The sequence below is a fragment of the Festucalex cinctus genome, chromosome 14 (assembly GCF_051991245.1).
Source record: "Festucalex cinctus isolate MCC-2025b chromosome 14, RoL_Fcin_1.0, whole genome shotgun sequence".
NCBI classification, from domain to species: Eukaryota; Metazoa; Chordata; class Actinopteri; order Syngnathiformes; family Syngnathidae; genus Festucalex; species Festucalex cinctus.
In genome coordinates this window covers 22,631,714-22,655,816 of record NC_135424.1, presented here as the reverse complement: position 1 = coordinate 22,655,816, position 24,103 = coordinate 22,631,714, and the positions used below count along the sequence as shown (strand labels likewise).

Sequence of the window (24,103 nt, the reverse complement as noted above, 5' to 3'; positions counted from 1 at the left end):
CAGCCGATTCCAATGAAGATGATAGTTAACAGTCTTATCCAGAGCTTGCTGATGAGCTAATCATATGAATTAGCTGTGTTGGAGAGGGAAAACATCCAAAGCCCTCGAGTTTTTCCACCCCCTTGAACTTTAAACCCTAAATATAACAAATAACATTAATGAAAGTTTAGATTCTTAAAGCATCTTTCAATAAACCAAATGAAGCTTAACAATGAGTCATGAAAGTAATTCAAGTATGCCATGTTAGCATGATAGGACTAGATAGTATTGGCCACCATCTGATGGGAAATCAGCTACACAGCTAACAGTAGCATGATGGAAGATTCCAGTTCAGGTCCGAGTGCCAGGTGTGATTGGCATCTGTAGAGAGGCAAACTTCCCAAGATGAAGTTGAGAAAGGTCTAGATCGCTTTTGGCAGAGTTGGAAGTTAGCAATGTAACAACTGGTGACAGCTACTCAACGTAAGGTACAGTAAATTCTGTAAGTGTAAATTTGACTGCATTTAGAATTCATTTGACTGCATTTATATAGGGACCAAATAGACTCAGTTTTAGAGTAGGCTAAGACTTACACCATGAAGAGGGTAAAATTTTAAAAAATGAAGAAAAAAAAACAACCTCTCACTCACAGTATGAACTCACGACCTTCACCTTCAGCTTGGGAGATGGCCATACTATGACCTGACCTATGCCCCTCCTATTGTTTGCTTCTCCCCAAGAGACCAAAGACATCGTTTTTGGTCTCTTGGAGGAAGATTCCATGCAATCATGGAATCAGCTGTAGCTGACATGAGCGATATACTAGCAGAAAGCAGGAGCTGCATGGCTCAGGGAGTAGATTGGCTGTCTCTCAAGCTGAAGGTTGTGTGTTTGTTCCTACCTTGAGTCACTTTTGTTTTTTCCCAATTCTTTATTTTACTCCCTTCCAAGTGTAAATAATAAATATTACTCTAAAACTGAATGTATTTGGTCCCACTCTAAATAGTCAAATTTACTTTACGTAATTTACTGTGAATCCATAAATTTTCTGTATCCTCACTAGCTTCAGGTGATCCTATCTGAGCTGGCAATGGGGGAAAGATGGAGTACACCATGACTGGTCGTCAGCCAATCTCAGGGTAGACTATAAATATCATACAAAGAAGAATAACAGTACCACAAATCAAACTAAAACAAGATAAAGTAATGTGATACACAGTACCCCACCCATTTACTACTGTACAGTTGTTGTTGTTGTTTTTTTAATTAGAATGTTGTGTTTGTTTTAAAATGTGGTTTAACCTGACTCACTGAAGGTGTTGTTTTATAAATAAACTGCTCAGAAGCCACCGCAGCCAGGCCTGAGCAGGAGACTGCGCTACCTGAGGACATGGTGCAGACGTTTTTTTTTTGTTTTTTTTTTGCTGCAGTGCCTCAACTCTAGTGGGATGGGCCGTGATCCAACTCAGTACCGTTATGAAGGGCCAAGTGTTAACAGTAACCTGTCATAAATGACACAAAAATGCAAAGTTAACTGTAAAAGGATGATTAAGTTTTAATGTCGCCATGTTTTCTGCCGTGATGGTTGCCTCGGCCAAGGAGGCGAGGTCCAGACAGACACATTGCGGTTCCCGTCATGGCAATGGCCGAAACGACCTTTCGGTTCGCTCGAAAACACTTTCACACGCTAATGTAGGTTATTTTGAAGAGGAAATCATCTTTTAGCACTTTGACCGCCACAACGAAAAACACGAATTGTACGCGTACGTACGCGATGAACGATGACTGAAGTGCGCTGAATCAGCCTACCTGATATAATGTTGTCTTCTTTATTAGTCGTCATCGAGCCTCCTAGTTTCGCCTCCTCCCGTGCCTTCTCCCCGATGCAGTTACACCAAGCAATTGTCCTGTTTTAGTGGGAGAAGCCGACTATAGGTAAAAATAAAAATAATAATGATATACCAGGGTGGGGGAAGAGTCCCTTTGATTAGGAGCTTGAAACTTCACTTCCCTTTACAGCGTCCGGTGGTAGGGAAAATAAAGCACATGGAGAAATGGAGAGGCAGGAGGTCTCTGAAGTGAGAGAAGTGTAAGGGAGGGAGGCAACGACCAGTCGAGCACAGAGGATGTTGGGACCCCACATTGCTGCGGCTGCTCTCAACGCTCCGCCCATCACATTCTCGGCTGTCCTGGCCTGGAATACAGTACGTGCTGATCACTCTACTGCAGTTTGGCGCAGGACATCCTGCATGATGCTTTGCTGTCGTCCAGACATATGCATGTGTTGTTCCGTACTGTACAGTACATCTGAAGAATGTAGTCAGACCCCCATTAACATGTTTTGCACTATGTAGGCCTACCATGGGAATGTGAAATTTGTTTTACTCTGCAATTCTACGATCAGCCAATCCAACCATTAGTCTGGTTGATAAAATAGAATATTTATTATTGCTACATGTTTATGATATTGTTTAAACAAAAAAAAAAAAAAAGTACATTTAATTGGATTTGTAACATTGCACACTATCTGGTTTGGTTTGGTTTGGTTTATTGAAAATTGAATATGCAATACAAATTAATAATAAATAAATAAATAATAAAAGGAAAGTGAAGGAAAGAAAATAAAAGCCAAAAAGGAAAAAAGAATTACCAGCTGTCAGAATTCATTTGTTCAAAGGGAGTAGGAAGAAGTACAAGAACTTATCTAGTCCTATCCCCGCTAACTTATATCATGATTATGTACTATAAGTTATTATATGTAATAATATCCATCCATCCATCCATCCATCCATCCATCCATCCATCCATCCATCCATCCATCCATCCATCCATTTTCTCAACTGCTTGCTCCTCACAAGGGTCGCGGGGGTGCTGGAGCCTATCAAAGCTGGCTTCGGGCAATAGACAGGGTACACCCTGAACTGGTTGCAAGCCAATCGCAGGGCACACAGAGACGAACAACCATCCACACTAACAAGCACACGAGGGATAATTCAGAGCGCCCAATTAACCTGCCATGCATGTCTTTGGAAAGTGGGAGGAGACCGGAGTACCCAGAGAAGACCCAAGCGGGCACGGGGAGAACATGCAAACTCCACCCAGGAAGGCCGGAGCCTGGATTCGATCTTGCGGCTTCAGTACTGGGAGGCGGACGTGTTAACCAGTCATCCGCCCTATATTTAATAATATATCATTCAAATGGAAAATAAGAAGCAAATGAAGGGAAAAAACAGTGGAAAATAAACAGAACATGCACTTTACAAATATTAGTGTAAGTTATAAATGCTTATGCAAAAAAGTAAAAGATAAAAGAAAGCCCTACATATACAATTAATCTAACCACAATGTAATACATTTATATTTATATTTGATTTATATATTTTCATAGCACTATATTTTTAAACCACTTATTAAACATAGCAAGTGAGTCAGTTTTTCAATTCAGTTTCATAATTGTTCCACTGATTAACCCCTTTAACAGAAACAACACATTTGCTTTGTGTTTGTTCTTATCATTGTTTTTTAAAGTTACTTGTGCCCCTTAACTCATAGCAGCAGCCCTCTTTGATTTCAAACAACTTCTGAATACTGTGGCAAAGTTGGTTATTGTATACTTTATACATTATTTGTGCTTTTGTAAAGTTCGACTAGGTCACAAACTTTGAGAATATTTAATTTAATGAACAACAGATTTGTTGGTTCAATGTAATGTGAGTGATTAATAACTCATATGGCTCTATTTTTTTGTAGCTTGAAGACAGATTGACTGTTCGTTGTAGATGTATTTCCCCATATTTCCACACAATAAGTCAACTACAGCAGTATTAATACACAATATAATGCCTTCTTATTTAAAAAAATCTTTGGGTTTGTAGGGAATACCTAAGGTTTTGGATATTTTCTTTGAATATTTTCTACATGCGATTTCCAGCACAATTTCGCATCAATTACAACGTTGAAAAATTGTATTTCATTGACTCTTTCAATTTCAGTGGAGTCAACAGTAATTTTAACTTGATGCTTAATTTGTCAGGTACCGAAGATTATAAACTTTGTTTTGTCTAGATTCAAAGATAATTTGTTTGTGTCAAACCATTTTTTTTTTTTTAGTATATTTAGCTCTTTTTCCACAGTACTCAGTGTGGGTGTATTTAGTCTTCTGTGTTTGTTCAGTCAGTGTCGGTGCCTTGTTGAATGTTGAGTGTTGTCTTTTCACGTCTCCTTGGAGCCACGTCAGGCTACATCAGGCCATGTCAGGCACTGTCAGGCATCTGTATGTATAACTGGATAGCTGATTGGCCAAGACTTTTGAAGCTGCGAGATCGCCATATAACCACTACCAAGAAACGTTTCTCGGATTACGATCCTATACATTTACAGTATCGAATAGAAACAGCATTGAGGACTTCAGACATTTTACAACTTGCCTAAAATACATGTACATTTATATAAATTATATGCTTGCTGATGTTTACAGGAGGAAACTTGTATAATGTTTTATTAAAGAATTATACCTGTAATTCAACAAAAGATGCCTCTGCCAAATCTAATATGGGGTCTAAGAAACTGAGCGATAAAAGAAAAAGGGGTCTTCAAAGCAGCACATAACATCCACTTGTAAGAGCCTACGAGCCTTCTATGTCTAATCTAGCAGTAGCAGTATTGGTGGTGGTGGTAGTAGTAGTAGTAGTAGTAGTAGTATATACTAGGGATGTAACTATAAGGGCAATATTGTGATATTAAAACTACCACAATATCGTCGTTGTCATGTTCATAATATTTAAAAGGAATACAACTGTTAAAATAGTCAGGTTGATTTCCATTTGTGCAGTTCTAGCACCCTCTAGTGGCTAGTTTATTAGTGTAATGTAATTTTTATTAGGGATGTTTTGGCCTTCTATGTTTAAAATCTATGCTAATTGTCCGATGAAGGGGAACCTAATTTGCTTGTGAAGCGATCAATGTGTGCTTGCATTAGCAATTAAGTGCCTCAATATTGCTATTAGAGATTGTAGCTGGTTGATATGCATTGCTGTTATATACAAAAGCAAAATATTGTGCTTTTTTTTTTTTTTTACATTATTGTGATCTTTTTTAAATATCGCCAACCCCCCATAATATCGTTATAATTAGCGTATCGTGACCTTCATATCGTGATAATATCGTATCGTGAGGTTTGGATAACATTACATCCCTAGTATATACACACACACTGCTGGTCTACTTGCGAGATGGGAGTGGTAAGATGGTCGCCCTGTGGCTTCAACAGCTTTTTAAATTTTTATTTATTTTTTATTTTTATTTTTTTGCACAGGCGTGCATGGTCTACAACAGGGGTGTCAAACATAAGGCCCGCGGGCCGGATCAGGCCCGCAAAGGGGTTTAATCCGGCCCGCGAGATGATTTTGTAAAGCTTGAAAAAAAAAAAAAAAAATAGTAATGTTGGATTAATTAATCAGCCGGCCACAATCAAAATATATAAAATTTGTAATTTCACAAGCAGTCCTCAGATGAGCAATGCAACTTGTACAGGGGAATCGTCCAGGATGTCATTATTTTACACACAACTTAAAGTTACAGTTTGTTTAATTACTATTATTATTATTATTATTATTATTATTTTTATAATTATTATTATATTATTATTATTATTTTTAATCATAGACCAACAAACGTGTTAAATACGACACAAATTCAATTACTCGTAACAGAAATAGATATGACAAGGATTAGCATCTTTATAATGTAATATAATATAATAATAATATAATAATAATATAATAATAATATAATTCCAATATAGTTCCATTTGCATTTATATATATATATATATATATATATATATATATATATATATATATATATATATATATATATATATATATATATATATATATATATATATATATATATATATTATTATTATTATTATTATTTTTTATTTTTATTTTTTTTGGAACAATATCATGACAGTTGAGCTCCGTAATTTAGGGCTGGCCCACAAATAGCAAAAATCTGCGTATAATTTACGGCACCCGTTTTTAAGTTATATACCGTTATTTGACCGATGTGGCCCACTTGGTAATATATTTTCCTCCATGCGGCCCCTGAGCTAACATGAGTTTGACACCCCTGGTCTACAACCTATCCAGTTATACATACAGATCAGTGACATCAGGCCACGTCAAGCCACGCCAATCCAGTCCAAGCCAAATGGGTTCAAGCCAAGTCACAGTCCAGGTAATGCCGATCTCAAACTACAGGATTTTTTTTGTCAGTCACACTGTCACATTACCCGATAAATTCGCTCTGTGTCGTGGAGCGGACGTGTTGTCACACTACAAGTCTGAATTCAACAAGACACCACCCGATCATCGCGTAAGAATCCCGTCGGCACTGGTGTTGGGGAGGCGGAACCATAAGCATAAACGTGAATGCATTGTCCGCGCTCCCTGCTCGGTCGTGTTTAAAGTATGATTTAGTAGCCAATTAGTAGGTTACTGTATATACATTTATTTACAGGCGTTGGGGTAATATAGCCTATTTTGTTTATTAAATTGTAGATTACATCTTGTTTTATTATTTTATCAAACACTGAAATATTATATTGTGTTTGAGTTATTTCTATACTGCTTAAATATTTATTCATATTTGATTTGGTTTAGTAAGGTGCATTGGATACGTGCATTCACTCCGAACCGTCTTTCAAGGAAAAAACAACAACCTCTCTCTCAAGCGTGAGTGGGTGACAAGGCGGCCAGGCCTGGCCCGACTTCTATAAAAAGAAATATGTCTGTCCCAAAGATGTGATCAACCCTCACTAAATATGTGCCCATCCCTACTCATATGCCCAAATTGCTGAAATTATTAGAACGACTGTCACAATATTTTTTTGTACCCTATTCACGTCGCCTTTGACTGACGATGGCAGTTATGTTGGGAGGTGGCTCGTATGATTTGTGGAGGTGATAAGTACACAAGTGCACATGTAGGCGTACATTTAGTGAGGAGAAGTCATGCTCGGCAGCGCTGCAGTGGAGCGTGCTTTTCTTTTTTTCGGGTTGCACCTGTCTGGCCCCATCCCATGAGATATCCAGGGGAGAGAATAAATAAATAAATAAATAAATAAATAAATAAATAAATAAAAAGAGCTACAAAGTGCTGGTCTGTGTGTGATTGACGTTTAACTCCGTCTCGCTATTGGCCAATGCTGCGGAACCAAACAGACAATGACGTAGGTATGTCACACCATGTAGCAAGACGAGCAAAAATTCTGACATGCTAGACTTTTGTCGTGATGGTCGCGAACCGTCCCGGACAACAGGCGACCAATCGTTGAACATGTCACACAACACGGGCGACGCTACGTCAAGACAACTCAAAATCGTTTATGACATGCCCCGTTTGTCTGTGACATGTCGGTCGGGCCTAAATTGGGCTCTTGTAGTCTGACCAAGACATAAGTCTAGCCAAGTCAAGCCAGTTAGAGACAAGCCAAGCCATTTCAAGTTAAGCCACGTCAAGTCCAGCCATGTCACAATTGTCATTGTTTCAATTAAGGTTATAGGTGTTGCATTTATCCCTGTGTCACTGCCCCGCTTCCCTCGGGTCCACCTTCCCTCAATCCTTGCTTCAAACATGACAGAATGCACCAACCATGACCAGACCGAGTGGGAAGCACCCGTCGGCACTGCTGGCCGGCTCCCAAACTCCATCAGCCTGCCGACCAACCCCGTTCGCTCCAAGTAGGTTCCTTTTTTCTGTCAGATTCTCCCTCTTTGTCAGTCTCCTATAGTGCACCTAATTCCTTATCGTATCCCACTATTCTGCCACCCCCATGTTTTCGTTGACCCTCACTGACAATTTGGGCCCCGATTTGATTATGATTTTGATTAAGTTATTGAGAGCCTCGATTATGGTTTAAGTGTGTGAGAGTTTTTACCGTTTCTTGATTTCCTTTCGCCCCAGATTGTCACCCCATTCCTCTCATGTTCCTTTCTTTGTCTTTTACGTCACATCATCCTGAACCTGTCCCCACAACACGTCGATCCCCTTCACCTTGTCCGCTGTCTTCAACCCCGGTCTCCATCTTGTACACTTCATAGCCCCATGTCACGTCATGATCATGTCCCCACACCGCTTCGTCCCTCACCTAGTCCCGTTCCGTCTAGTCACGTTCCCTTAGTCTCTGAGTCCTTGGTCGCTAGTGTCTTTTGCGCTCCCCAATGCCCATGGTGGTAGGCTGATGAGACTCCAGTCCCTGCTCATTGGTAGCACCAGGCTTCGATCACTGCTCATCAGCAGCCGCAGGCCCCAGTCCCTGCTCATCGGCAGCATAAGGCTCCAGTCTCGGCTCCTCTGCAACAGCTGCCCCCCATACTGGCTCCTCAGCAGAAGAGGCTGACATTTTTTCCGCAGGCCCCCTACGTGATGGAGTGAGAAGATTGCTTGAAACACAAAAAAAACATTACCTTCTCAGAAACCCGACTGAGGGGAATATTCACTAAGAATGTGCTGCATCTGGTAATAGCGCGAAATATTGCACCACAACTGCACCCGCAGTCTGCGCCCAGTTACCCACCTATTCACTAAGGATATTGCTCTAATCACATACAAAACTGACAGCTTGGAGCAAATTTTCACCTGATTTACCACACATGGCAATGGATTTGCGCCAAGAACATTGTAGTATAGTAACAGTTGCGAGAAAGATGACATTATCAGAAAGCGAGGTTGGGGCGAGAGTAACCCTGGGATTACACCGGATGCGTGTGCGTTGCGTCTCCGCTCCACTGCGCCTTGACTCAATTGTCAATTGTTTGTCCAACTCACACCGGCTGCGCACAACTGCAGTCCGGCAGCTCTGTCGCCGACAACTTCCCGCCGTGTCTTGCGTGATTGCGCGCGATAATGTGGCATTAAAAACAACGACAAAGACACAGAAAGTCTGTGTTCAACAGAGGAGCAGAAAGAGAGGTGGACTTTCTTTGACTGAACTCACCGTCCACTCCTGCGATGACGTTCCATGCGGCATTCCTTTTTAAGTTGTCTTTATAAAAAGGATGTGCCGTGTCATGTCTAATTTTGTTGCTTTCCATCTCGGTTATAAATCTCTCCTTGTACATGTTCGCCAGTGTTTAAACAGTGAATTAAGCGTTAAGCATTATGCCGTTTTGCTGACATGATCGCGAAATAGGAGCTGGCAAGTGTTTTATTCTGAAAAGTAACCGGAAATTTATTTTGAAACTGCGTCGGTCTTCCTGTCCCGCTCGATTGTGTTCTGTGCTAGCTTGCCATTTGATGGAGACAGACGGATGCATCGTCCGTCAAAAATAGAAAATAGGTCTATCCGTGCGGAGGGCTGCCCCACGACGCAGCTGAGACGCAGCCGACACGCAACGCGCACGCAGGCGGTGTAATTTGAACAATTTAAATGAATGGAAACGTATCGGCTGCTTCGCCGGAACGCAACGCAGACGCAACACACGCATCCTGTGTAATCCCAAGGTAAGCGTCGATAGCGCCATTAAACTGTACAGAGCAGAGAGGACGACGATAACATCATTCATTCATAAAGTACAAATTATTGGTGCAATCCTTTATTAAAAATATATTTTCAGAGGTTGGCGTGGGCGTACAGTATGCATCTGGCACGTAAAAATGATCGGAAAATGCCTCCCCGCCATTGCCGATCAGCCCAGGTTACGTTATGAGTCCTGAACCAACATAGAAAAATGTTGTGCCACAAATGGCGTGCACTGCTGTCATGATCTCGGGATCGAGGTTGCAGCAGGTTTATACATTCCATAAACGTTATTTGCGTCACGCAAACTCCATGTGGCTATTTGCGTTGGCGTTAGTGAATTAGACGCTGTATATCAATGAGTCTCATTTGCATTGGGGTGGGCATATTTTGCATCAAATGTATCCAAATTACCTAATTTACATACGCGCAAATAACACCGGTACCACACCACAACACACCACACCACACCTCACCAGACTGCAACCGCCGGTTTTCCATTACAACTGGCGCAGGGCGAGAAGGGGGCGGCAACATTTGAACCGTCCACGCCAAGCTTGCACTCCCGCATCGCATGCGGATCTGAGTTAACATTTCCCGAGTGGCAAGTCGCGCCAACATTGAACCATATTTACAATTTAATATGGACCACCATGGATGAAATATTCCGATTCACGACCGGCTCGCGAAGACAGCTATTTCTGAATGGAGAGGTCTTCCGCTGGAGCTCTCGTTCAAGTGAATAGGAAAACACGACCAGCCTCGCGAGTCTCGATGTTTTTTAAAACCACAAACATTACAAATCCATCCACAAGTACCTTTTAAATTGTAAATATAGTTCAGTGTTGTTGTAAACATTATTATATTTATTGTATATAATGTATTTTTCACGACCGGCTCGCGACGCTATTTGTGAATGAAGAGCTGCCGCTGGAGCTCTCAAGTAAATAGGAACACACGACCAGCCTCGCGATGTTTTTTTTAAACCACAAACATTACAAATCCATCCACACGTACCTTTTAATTTATAAATATAGTTAAGCGTTGTTGTAAAACATTATTATGTTTATTGTACATACTGTATTTTTATGACTTTGGCGAAGACCGGCGGGCGCTTCTGTCTCTCGCTTAGCACAAGGAAATGGGCGTGTGCCACGGCGTTGCTTGAGGTGGCAGTGGCGTTGCTGTCAGCCAATCAGACGACAGGTGACGTCACGGCCCCGCTAGTCCACCGACAACCGGCGCTGCAGAACTGCTGCCGAAAGCGTTCTAAACAGCAGTTACAACGGAACGGCTCGGCCCTGAAAATATCCCGTGGAGACACTAGCATCCGGGGACAAAAATTACCGCTTCGGTGTGGAACCGGTATGGTGGCAAGGCGCCTTAAGTACTATCTCAGGAGCAGGGTCTTTTTTTCTTTTCTTTTTTTTACTCACTCACTCGCTCCCTCACTCACACAACTCAAACATATACTTACATGGTCTCCCAGGTGGGGAAGTGAACCCACACCAACCAGCAACAAAGGCCAGTGACAGTTTCACTCCTCCACCCAGAGCCCAGGAGCATGATCTTGCTGAGCCAGGCTGGAACTTTGAGGGGGCCTGCTGCAATGACCAAGGCTGATTGGTTGGTCAAATTTGGGGGGGGGGGGGTTACATCAGCTGGGCTCATCAAACTCATACATCATCAAACTCATTTGAATTAATTACCGAGAACTCTAAGTGGAAACACAATTAAAAATTCCTTGCTGAACTTTTACAATCAAGAACTCCCTTTACCCAGAACTCAAAGATCCTGGGGTTGTTGGTGGAAAAGCAGCTATTGTGAACCTGCGATCCAGGGACACGACTCCACTTCTTGGGCCAAACTGAGACCATCTGTCAGTGCAACTGTGCAAACATTAACCAGATTGTACAAATTGGTGCATCCAGTTGGGGTAGGCCATCACATTAAATGTTGGGTCCCATGTTGGCTTGATTAGACGTCCCAGCACCTTGTTTAAGACCATTTCTCTTTTCTTGTTTTTCTTTCATTATTTTATCACTTTAATTCTTGTTTCTATTTCCTACCACAGTAGTTAGAGTTTTGCTTTGTTAAGTTCCAAGTAGATTTTCCCAAATAGATTAGAAAATAAACGTGCACAAAATCAAAACATAATTGTGCACTGTGTGTATTGTATCAGTTTATATTAACCTCTAAGATGAAACTTGCAAAATTGTTAAAGGATACAGCCTTAATTTTAATGACTGATTCAACGAGGTTTCATCTGTTATCCTGATAAAATTATCAAAAAATAGATGTGGTGCTCCGCAGGCTAGCTCAAAATTAATTTAAATATTAAGTTTGCGTCTCCTTCAATTAATGAGTCAATTGATTATTAATTGAATAATTATTGATATAATAATTAATTGAACCGATTTCCCTTACAGTGTGAATTAAAACAAGAGATAGATAGATAGATAGATCGATCGATAGATCGATCGATAGATAGATAGATAGATAGATAGATAGATAGATAGATAGATAGATAGATAGATAGATAGATAGATAGATAGATAGATAGATAGATAGATAGATAGATAGAAAATTAGAATATTGTGATAAAGCCCATTATTTTCTGTAATGCAATTAAATGCGCAAAAATGCCATACATTCTGGATTCATTACAAATTAAATGAAATATTGCAAGCCTTTTATTATTACAGGACTGTCTCAGAAAATTTGAATATTGTGATAAAGTCCATTAGTTTCTGTAATGCAATTAAATAAGCAAAAATGCCATAATTCTGGATTCATTACAAATAACTGAAATATTGCAAGCCTTTTATTATTTTAATATTGCCGATTATGGCTTACAGCTTAAGAAAACACAAAATATCCTGTCTCAAAATATTAGAATATTTGCTCAGACCAAGTAAAAACAAAAAAAAATGCCATAATCAGCAATATTAAAACAATAAAAGGCTTGCGATATTTCATTTGATTTGTAATAAATCCAGAATGTATGGTATTTTTGCTTATTTAATTGTATTTCAGAAAATAATGGACTTTATCACAATATTCTAGTTTTCTGAGAAAGTCCTGTAGATAGATTATTGTCAGTAGCCCTCTGACAACAAAAGTAATGTTTTCTTTTGGAAACGGTGGCCTCTGCTGACACAAGGTTTTAATCGCAAGACAGGCACTGCTTCACATTTCCTTTGAAAATTCCTCTCAATAGCGACAAATGATGATCTTCATAGAGGAGGAGGAGAAGTATGAAGAACAAAAAAGTATGCTGAATTTTATGACGATAAGCATACATAAATATTACTTATAATGAAGACAGAAGATTAATGTAGCAATGGTAGAAGAGTAGTCCAGTTCAAATAAAAAAATGATCCATTTGTGTACAATACTCTTCTCACCAGCTGCATATGCAAATAACGGTTTCAGTGAGATAAATTTGACATCATAGATTAGGTACTGTATAGACTCTTCCTTCTCAGTTTTGTATTCAACAGACAATTCACCACTAATGATGAAGACAATGTTGTATGCTTATTAAGCCATTTGGTTCAGACCAAGCTAAAAACTTCCTGTACTGCTCAAGTGTTCTTACGCTGCATTTTTAATTATGTGGATCATTAATGGCATTATAAAAAATAATAGTCACACACACACACAAAAAAAAATCTTTCACTTGTTTGAATCTTTGGTCTGTGTTTTTGACTCATATGCCAATTCTCAGCATTTGCCGCAATTTCTCAACTCAACTCAACTCAAGTTTATATATATACCGCTTTCAAACAGCCTGAACTGTCACAAAGCGCTTTACAGAAAGCCAAAAAAACAAACATAACATAAAACATTAACACCAATACAATACAATCACAATTTGAAAGCATTCCGACCGATAATTGACCATAATGAGTGTTACGTGCAATCCTTTTCTATTATGGAGCTCCCCAGGTGACCTGGCAGATGAATCATGTTGTGATCATCCCAAAGCTCTCCTAAGATCCTCCAACTCACTCTGTCAGACTTGGCAGCACGTCAAACGTCATATTGAACGTAAAGAACAGTGATGATTCAATACTTAGTTTGATATCCTGATTTAACAGCAAGAACATTGAGGTATTGGGCTCCTGCAAGTTTCGTGGTGATGTCTTCTAGTGCGGGAAGAGGGTAGTGTGGTCTTTGGATTGCCTTATTGAGGTCTTTGGGGTGAGTGCGCTCCTAAAGTTGAGCTTTATTTGGGTTCTCAACAACTTCTAGGCCATTCATCCATTTTGTGTGACCTCACAGATGACCCCACAGGGCAATGGGAGTCCTGCAACACTGATCTACAAAAGGTTTTGCCTTGGGATCAATGTGGAAGGTGTATTCCCTTGGGAACTTGCTTATGTCATGGAAAACATCTACATGTTTCTTTTGTAAGCTATTTGCCTATCTGTCATTATCTGTTTTCTGTTGTTATCACCTTGATTTAAGATTAGGTTTTGGCTAGAAATCACATGTGGCTGAATTGTTTCTGTGTTGGCAATTAATCCACAATCTCCTTTCCTTAGATAACTATAATACATGATTTGTTAAGTGGTGAATGACACGTTGCTCTCACTGCATTACACTCTAAATAGAGAATTGTTGACCCAATTTATGATTATAAATGTAATTGTTGACCAACTTAAAAAATCTCTTCAAGTGCTAACACGCGATTTAATTATTTTAGTCCAAATTTATATTAAGTTAGTGATTATGATATCAATACACTTAAAATATTCACCTGAATTAAGTTAATCCAAAGTGGCTACAGTCCAAAGTATTAAGGAACTCATAATGATTTAAGCTTAAGTTTGGACTAACTTAATTCAGTCGTGTGTTACCACTTTTTTTTTTTTTTTTTTTTTTTAAAGTTGGTCAACAATTCAATTTGTAATCTAAAATTGGTTCAACATTGGGCGCACGGTGGATGACTGGTGAGCACATCTGCCTCCAAGCGCTGAGGACGTAAGATCGAGTCTGGGCTTCGGACTTCCTGGGTCTCCGGGTACTCCGGTCTCCTCCCGGCTCCCACATTCCAAAGACATGCATGGCAGGTTAAATGGGTGCTCTGAATTGTACCTAGGTGTGCTTGTGAGTGTGAATGGTTGTTCGTTTCCGTGTGCCCTGCGATTGGCTGGCAACCAGTTCAGGGTGTACCCCTCCTACTGCCCAAAGCCAGCTGGGATAGGCTCCAGCACGGCCGCGACCATTGGGAGAACCAAGTGGTTTTAAGAAAATGGATGGATGGCTGGATGGTTAAAACAATTATCTTTTCATTAAGAAGCTTTGTTTATCTTTTGAAGATTCACCCAATTGTAGCTCCAAATGTAGCTAGCTATTTTATTTATTTATTTATTTATTTCATTTTTATGCCAGCTAAGCTTGCAACATTTGTCTGGATCAGTTTCAGTGTCGTGAATTATTATTTTCGTTATTTATCACTTGTACTCGTTTAGTGTGCTGGTTTAGAGTGAGGTACACTTTGGACTTGTCGACAATGTTGTTGTGACTTTGCATCAATTGTTTGACGCGCAACCATTTTTCTGGGCCTGATATGAAGTTAGAATCATGCCAAAACCCAGCAAACACAAAAAATGTGATCTACGTACATACATAAAACCTGATCTATGTACACAAAACATGTGATCTACATACACAAAATCTGATCTACGCACACAAAACGTGTGATCTCCATACACAAAACCTGATCTACATCCACAAAATGTGATCTACGTACACAAAGAATCATATCTTCAATTACAAAAAAAATTATCTAATCTAACTATGGATTAAAGTTGGGACATTTGGCAGTGATATTCTGCCAAGCAGTTCTAAGTGCCGAAAATTGGGGAGAGAGTTTGGCCAACTCGTTTAAGAACTACTACACTGTGGTTGGTCAACTGCTGGTCACATGACATATGGACGCCTTGTTACCATGCTGCTGCGATTACTAATGTATTGCAACACGCGTTTATGGCGTTCACAATCACAAACCTTGATTTAAAAAAAAAAAACAAAACAAAAAAAAAACAGGGTAGACCACTCATTTGATGAGATAGAAAGCTGCAGTCCCACTTACAGTAAATCAAATAAGGGTATTTTACTTACTTTATTCAACCCTAAATCTAACCCTGCATCAAAACGCCACTGCCTGGTTGTTGTGATTGTGAACAACGCCATGCTGAACAACACGGCATAATTGCAATATGTAAATGACAAGAACAATAGAAACACCCATGGCTCTGGAACGCCAATTGCAATACATTACGTAATGGCAGCAGCATAGTAACGACAACTTAAGCCTTAAGTGGACGCCTTAAGTCTTAAGGCGTCCATATGTCATGTGACCAGCAGTTGACCAATCACAGCGTAGTAGTTCTTAAACGAGTTGGCCAAACTCTCTATGTTAGGGGGGCCGGGATAGCCGGCGACAGTGGATCCCAGAATACGCAGACCAGAGAAAGGGATGATCAAGAATTTATTCCACAGAGATGCGCGGAAACAAACAACCGAAAAAGCTGGTCAGACAACCAGTACAAAAACAACTCAACCGAAAACACTTGCAAACGGCAAGGAGAAAACTAGTAATTAAGGAATAACACTTGCTTACAAAAAGCAAGGAATCACAGCAAACATCACAACACAAAATAGAAAGTTCAACTTAAGAAAACGTGGCCAACTGCGCACACGTAAAAGGTAACACCACAAGTCTAGGTGAGAGAACGCAAACTAAAACTCAAACATCCTACAAAGTACAACAAAGGGCAACATAGTAATACAAGACACGTGGAAAAAAAAGTATGAAAGGCTATGAGAACGCTAGAATAAACACTTGGCTGCACGGCAGTGAGCAAGATGAATAATCTGGCAGTCGGCAGTGGGCAGTGGTGGCGCAGTGGCTTTTATAGACCACTGATTGTCCATGAGGAACAGGTGCGGTCATTAAGGAGGGAAACGCCCACCAATCACTTGGGTGCTGGAATGAAAAAAAAAAAAAATAGAGGCCTGAGAGCCAAACCATGACACTCTATATGGCACTGATTCAACAGCGCCCCCTGCTGTAAAGTTTGCTGGCTTTGCGCGGGTGGCTCTTGGGTTTTTCGGCACGTAAAATTGCTCGACAGAATATCACTGCAAAAGTCATGTGACTTTTATCTGTAGTTTTTTTTTGCGCGTGAAAGATTAGTATCATTTTTTTTGTAATTGAAGAAATGCTTCTTTGTGTACGTAGATCACATTTTGTGTTTGTAGATCACGTTTTGTGTACGTAGATCAGGTTTTGTGTACATAGAACAGGTTTTGTGTACGTAGATCACATTTTGTGCATGTAGATCAGGTTCTGTTTATGGAGATCACGTTTTTTGTGTTTACGGGGTTTTGGCATGATTCGTAGCCCTGATTCAAACTAAGAACCTCTTGATTGTGAGGCAAACGCACTGATTACTGTATACCAGGGGTGTCAAACATAAGGCCCGGGGGCCGGATCAGGCCCGCAATGGGGTTTAATCCGGCCCGTGAGATGGTTGTATAAAGTGTAATAAATAAATAAATGTAGGCCCAATTAATCAGCCGGCCACAATCAAAGCTTATAAATTCATAATTACACAAGTAAGTCTCAGTTGAGCAATGCAACTTGTACATGGAATTGCTCTGAATGTCGTTATTTTAAGCACAATTTAAAGTTAGTTTGTTTAAAAAATAAAAACATGATTCAAACACAAACGTGCTGAATAAGACACACATTCAACTACACATATGACAAGTATTAGCGTCCGTATAACTTCAGTAACGGCACCCGGCACACAATCAGTGAACAATATACAGGTTTATGCAAAAAAAATTTGGGACAATATTTGTACAGATGCGCCCCACAATTTAGGGCTGGCCCACAAATAGCGAAACTCTGCATGTAATTGACGGCAATGTTTTAAAAATTATGTACAATTTTACCGATCCGGCCCACTTGCGAATATATTTTTCTCCATGTGGCCCCTGAGCTAATATGAGTTTGATACCCCTGCTGTATACAGTATATTTGCACAAGTATAGGAGTTACCTATACCAGGGTTAATCAATTCTGGTCCTTGAGGTCCGGAGTCCAGCAGGTCTTAGATGTTTCCGCCTAGCAACACACCTGATACTATAGATCAGGATGGTTATCAGGCATGCTGATGAGCTAATTATATGAATTAGGTGTGCTAGTGGGCAGAAACATCTAAAACCTGCAGGACTCCGGACCTCGACCACCGGAACTGGTGAACTCTCACCTATACTCCATATATGTTAATATAATCTGCAGAATGCTGTGTCACAGACATAAAGTTGAAAATGTGTTCTTTTTGAAGAGCACCATTGTTTAATACATAAATGACATCTATAACACACAGTCATTAACTTACACTAGATGCATCCCTAAAAGCAGGCTTTTCATTTTCAGTCAGATCTTGAGAAGGCTGTCTTTGCTTTTATCCAATCAAGGATAAATTATTGTAACACTCTGAATTTAAGTTTAAGGCAAAAAGCCATCTCACCAGTCAGCGACTGCAAATTCTGCAGCTTGTCTATTACCAAAGACTATAAGACAAGATCATATCTGTCCTGATTAGGCCACTCTGCACTGGTTTCCACTCAGTCTTGGGGTTGATTTTAGGACATTAGATAAAAATACATTTCATAGCTTTGGCGCATTACTCCACTATGAGACAGGAAACAGTCTCATATTCTCAATCTGAAACGCAACACATGGTCATGCTTTGAATCTCTTATCCAAACATTTCTGGAACAAGATACTTTTTCTAATGGATCTCTCTCTCTCTCTCTCTCTCTCTCTCTCTCTCTCTCTCTCTCTCTCTCTCTCTCTCTCTCTCTCTCTCTCTCTCTCTCTCTTTCATTTACCCCCCCACCCCCCTTACTCTGTTCAACCTTGGTTTCATCATGACTGAAACCATAACACAGTTTCACACATGTGAGAGATTTCAAGTGTGCATTGCAAAAGCCAAGATTGAACATTTTGGCCATAATTCAAACAGTATATGTTTGGTGCCAACACAGGTACTCACCCAAAGAACATTGAACCATAGTGATGGAAGCATCATGTTTTGGGGCTGTTTTTCTTCAGATAGAACGAGGACATTAGTCAAGGTGAATGGAATTATGAACAGTTTCACGTACCAGTCAGTGTAAACGGTTATGCTAGAATAGAAAACATGTCAACAAAAGCCTACTAGAATAACTGAAATTTATTAAGCGTTAGTCAGAGTTAGGGATGTCACGATAAAGGCAATATCGTGATATCGCGATATTAAAACTGCCACAATATCGTCGTCGTCATGTTCACAATATTTAAAAGGAACACATTTGTTCAAAAAATCAGCCATTTGTGCAGTTCTAGCACCCTCTAGTGGCTAGTTTATTAGTGCAATTTAATTTTTATTAGGGATGTTTTGGCCTTCTATGTTTACAATCTATGCTAATTGTCAGATGAAGGGGAACCTAATTTGCTTGTGAAGTGAACAATCTGTGCTTGCATTAGCAAGTAAGCGCCTCGATATTATTAGAGATTGTAGGTGGTTTATATGCATTGCTGTTATGTACAAAAGCACAATATTATGCTTTTTTTTAGTATGAGCTTTGCTTTTACAATATTGTGACCTTTTTTAAATATCGCCAACGCCCCAAGGCTTTCATTTTATTTTCTCTATCGAAGTGTACAATATATATTGGTAATATTACTCGATATTTTGTAGGAGTGTTGGGTGTTAAATTTAGATTTCCTTCCCCTCTCCAACACACCCTCACATGCACAATTGCACGCACGTGTGCTCGCACACAGACGCACACAGTTATTCAGTCACATTGAGCGGGTTCCAGCTCCTTCTTGTCCCACCACCCGTCAAAAGTGATTCTTCTGCTGACACAAGTTTAAAACCACAGTTTCAAGAACAGCAATGTTCCCATTGAAAGCACACCTGGCCAAGTTTGAAAACACAACGAGGATATTTTAATTAGGTGCAGGAGATGGTGACCATGCATAGACCAAGAAAGTGCCCACCCCCTGCTCTTTAGTTTGGAGAGAGGAAAAAAGATGCACTAATTAGGCTGAACGCTACTTTTATTCATGTGACCTGTAAGACCCCACACAAGCTGTTTAACGTCACAGCCTATACATAAACAAAATGGGAATTCATTTGAATGAGGCCTGCGTGTTGATGTAAACAGACTGGGTCAGTGAGTGAGTTGTCTGAGTTGTCATGAGGCTTGAATGAGAAGTATGTACAAAAAGTGCAACAGGTGACTGTCCTTGACGCACTAATATATGTATGGCTATAAAGTATTTCAACCTAAGTACTTTATTATACATATTTCTTTACTATTGTGTAGATATATTCAAATGATGGATTTTTTTCAATGCTCGTGAAGCCTTGGAGCCATACTTCAATTTCAAGAATAAATTTAAGGAATTAAGCTTTGTCATAGGGAATACGCTCGGAAATCTGTCAGTTGTGACCACTCCCCCTTACTTACACAATGGAAACCGGCGCTTTAAACAGACATTCAGTGTTTCCCTTCAATGATAAATTAGCTACCAACACTTTTCATCCAGCCCAATTTCATGTGCCATTTATGTCAATTAGACCAGAGTGGCCAGGGTACATTTTCATGTCAGTTGGAGGAGCTTTTTTTTTGTGTGAGTGTGTGTGTGTAGACACCCTGCTGTTTTAACCTACTGTGGAGGACAAAAAATAAATAAATAAAAAGAAAGAAAGAAAGAAAGAAAGAAAGAAAGAAAGAAAGAAAGAAAGAAAGAAAGAAAGAAAGAAAGAAAGAAAGAAAGAAAGAAAGAATACAATGATTGCCCTATTCTAGCCTGATATATGTCAGGAGAATGTCCACGAGGAGGCTGTAGTTCACCATTATTGGCACTTTCAAACTCAAGAGGATTTGTGGTCTTTTACTGTTGCTAAAGGTTATCCTCAAATCATTGTGCCAGGTGGAGATCATTCTGCTCTGATATCATTAAAAGGGGAATGACTGCCACGTGTAATCATCTTTATTTTTGTTTATGTATTTCTTTTATAAAGACAGAATAATTAGTGTGTGACGGAAAATAAATAAACTCCAAACCAACAAATAGCATGCGACAAATGGAAGTTATTCTTTTTATCTCGGCAACTCAGTAAATATTAAAAAAAAACAACAACTTAAGAATAGAAAGACTTGAATAATTATTGCTCATTGTTTTACTGTGTTTGTTGTATTTTGATTCACCATTCACCATATTCAGCATACTTGTGCTTCCAACTGGCACAAGTTGAAGTGATTTTAAAAATCAAATGTCTAAGGAACATTGCATGGAAGGAGAGCCACATCAAATAAGTAAATTTTTTTTTAATAATGTTAAATTCTTACTATTTGTGTAGCAACTGCATGTTGACTATCCATTTGCCCACTCACTTTTTTTTGCGCTCCGGAGCCATTCTAACTGTGTCACCAGAACCCCTTGGGTGTTATGACAATCATTTGGTTCATTAAGGCATACCATGACATGAACCTCTGGGTCTGGTGAATTGTTTGCAAGGAAAAAATAAAAAAGAACAATATATACTTGTTACTCTTGTGATTTAATTTATAACACTTGCCTCCAAAGCCAAAATATTCTTTTTTAATTGTGTTTGCTATGATGAAACTAGAGCCAACTACTGACCTTACAGAAACATATGTATGGCAATGAATCAAGTCAAATAAAAATGTCACGTTAAATAATTGGTCAAGATTTTGGCATAGACAATAGATATACTTTTGTCAAAACACGGCTTTATCAAAACATGGTTTCAATGTTGACATTATGTTGTTTATTACAAGTAAATAGCACATATTTGTATGATAATGTACATATCATTCCATCAAATTAACACAATAAGTTAATTTAAATTAAGCAACACAATGTTCTAAAATTCACTTTTTTGTTCCTGCATTTCCATATGTAGACATTTTTGTTTAAAGTGGTCTAGGGACAACATGCATATGAAATTAACTCTTGATCAAATCTTAATATTATCCATAAGAAAACACTGACTAGTAATGAGATTAACAATATCAAGACCAAATAAAAACATGCAACATAATTAAAAAGAATCTGTTTATGTGTAATACTGTAGCTTACCATGTGTGTTATATTTTTGGCCAATTTCTATTGTTTGCGTGTGAATACTTTAACAAGTACAGTTGATGGCCTACGTTGTTAACAATAGCATTCATTAGATTAGACCAACATGGTCTTTGTGGCATTGAATCTTATAGGATCGGCAGTTTATGTTCAGCTGCAAGAATGAGAAAATGCCTACACTTCAAAACGAATGTTAAGTAAAACATTTTTGCCATATCTATCACAAACAGAGAATTTGTGACACATTGTGTGCAAGAATAAATTACATTTAAACAATATTCACAAATATTCATGAAAGATGGGACGCTACTGTGCGTCCCATAAAGGTTCCCGATTGCCCTTTTATGAACCTTTTCTCCTGAAAAGAAATTATACACTGGATGCATTAATCTTACAGAATGGGTGGCTACACGTTATTTTTCTTAATACTAAATTACATTTATTATTTTTAAACGTCCAGGCTAACAGCTGTTTTCATTTGTCTTTGATTCGCCCCTCCTCCCTTTTCTATTGTCAATGCTCAGATGACGCAACATATTTATTAATATACTGTAGTTGTAATTTTCAGTGATGTTTAAATGCATGCATGCATGAATGCGTCATACAGTATATATTTGGATTCCAATAGCACCACGTTACAAAGGACATTTCTGAACTTTATACTTGCATAACATTGTAAGCAAAAACAAAACAAAAACAAAAAACACACAAATTACCTAATTGGTGTCAAGTGTTGTTAAGGAATATAAAACAAAGTATCTGTGATGAGATCAATGAACACTCGTCCATGTGATGATGAAGCCGTGTTGCGAATAACCGTGACTAATTTAATTACACACTAGCGACTCAGTTCTTCATGACAGATTCAATTCCATGGCTGCAAGTTACGTAGTGATGGTAAATGTAGTTGTTTTTAATCGGTTTGGTGGGGAAGTCACAAAGGAAAAGAGGAAAGAGCAGCGCGGGACATTTCAATTTCCGAGTCTCCTACTGTCACCCGAACGTGCCGCTCCCATGGTAACGACAACAGCAGTTTGAGCGAGGCCCGCACCAGAGCTGAACAATGTCTAGTTTCGTCAACAATGTTTCTGAAGAAGACCAGGAGTTCTACGAAATCAAAAACGCAGCCGCTGAGTTTTACCGGGCGAACAGAGTGCCCGAAGAGCTTGAGAAAGCCCTGGGAGAGCTTTTCTTCCACAACCCCGAGGACGTCCACGGTTACCTGGTGCATCAAACTTTGCTTCCTGATAATTAGCATACGTATTTCCAGCCAGCCTTATTTTTTATGTACACTCAGCACTTTTTGTTTCTAGCTAATTGCGGACGTACAAAAGAGCGTCCTCGCTATGTTTAGGCCTACTATGTATTGTATTTACCGTTAGCGATGGCTACGTAATTTAATATGGGCTATATTCTCTAACTTTATGTCTAATGCAGCGAAAATTATGCAAAGAAAACAAGACATAGATGTTATTGTCATTTGACATAAAACAATTAAGAATAGATTGGGCATTTTTATCTCTTGATAATGGACCAACAGTTCAGTAGTTTGTCCTGCATCTTTACTGTGTAGATTATTTGCATGCTTTTACATTTGTATTTACTATTCCTTATTATTCATATTATAATACGCTTTTCCCCAACCACTGATTCCCTAGGCAAATTATTTCACAAACCTCTCTTTACAACCACTAATAAGTAGACTGAATGGAAAGGCGCTCTATGATTCAAGAGGACAACTATGTGCTGAGGCTGAAGTCTTTTGCATCATCTGCAACGAGGAAAAGGTAAAGCTCAATAAATGGCATACAGTGTTGTGAGAAAGTGTTTCCTCCCTTACGTGATTCCTGACTTTTTGCGTATTTACCACACTTGGATGTTCCAGACTATTAGGCTTTTTTTTTCTTTTTTTTTTAATATTTATATTTTAGAAAGAAAAGTACAATAATTATAAAATGAAATTTTGAAATGATATGAAAAAGGAAACCTCCAATCCTATCTGGCCCAATGTTGAAAAAGTGTGTATAGTAACTTGTTGCATAAGAACTGAAATTAAGCATTTCGTCAGCCTCTTAAATTAATTAAGCAAATCAGGTTTTTGTAAAAAAAATAAATAAATAATATTTTTTGCCTAAATTATCGCCTCATGATGCAAATGGTTCATTTTTTGTGTGTTTCATAGAATATCTGAAAAATGACTTAGGCGATTATTTTAAGAAAGCGTCGATTTGTGATGAGTCCTTCTCATTGCTGTTGTCACATGGGGCTTTTGAGCGTGAAGTTTCAATATAAGGTCATACCATAACATGTTAATTGGATTTAAGACCAGACTTTTTACTCAGCTATGACAAAACCTCACTTTTTTTCCCCCCAAGCCCTTTCGAGGTCGACTTGCAGGTGTGTTTGGGTCA

The 24,103-nt window shown here is 39.1% G+C and overlaps 2 protein-coding genes across 13 annotated transcripts in view; one reads left to right on the top strand and one right to left on the bottom strand.

The window, feature by feature from the left end:
• Nucleotides 1-10,611, bottom strand: part of hspa12a (heat shock protein 12A) — a 65,279-nt gene extending 54,668 nt beyond the window's left edge. For 3 of the 8 annotated variants that reach the window (XM_077494856.1, XM_077494862.1, XM_077494864.1), the window contains exons 1-2: nt 10,582-10,609; nt 1,789-2,173 (exon numbers count right to left, since the gene is read on the bottom strand). In XM_077494856.1, coding sequence (XP_077350982.1) covers nt 1,789-1,822 — 34 coding nt within the window. In that variant the 5' untranslated portion in view covers nt 1,823-2,173; nt 10,582-10,609. Of the gene's footprint in view, nt 1-1,788; nt 2,174-10,581 lie in introns of all 8 variants that reach the window. The other 5 variants (XM_077494860.1, XM_077494863.1, XM_077494858.1 and 2 more) reach the window with 4 other exon arrangements.
• An 11,792-nt stretch (nt 10,612-22,403) lies between these two features.
• eno4 (enolase 4) overlaps nt 22,404-24,103 on the top strand; it is a 29,560-nt gene continuing 27,860 nt past the window's right edge. For all 5 annotated transcript variants that reach the window (XR_013278495.1, XM_077495808.1, XM_077495807.1 and 2 more), the window contains exons 1-2: nt 22,404-22,917; nt 23,351-23,479. Coding sequence is in view for 4 of the 5 variants with exons in the window: in XM_077495808.1 (XP_077351934.1) it covers nt 22,756-22,917; nt 23,351-23,479 (291 nt within the window). In the remaining variant the exon portion in view is untranslated. The remainder of the gene's footprint in view (nt 22,918-23,350; nt 23,480-24,103) is intronic.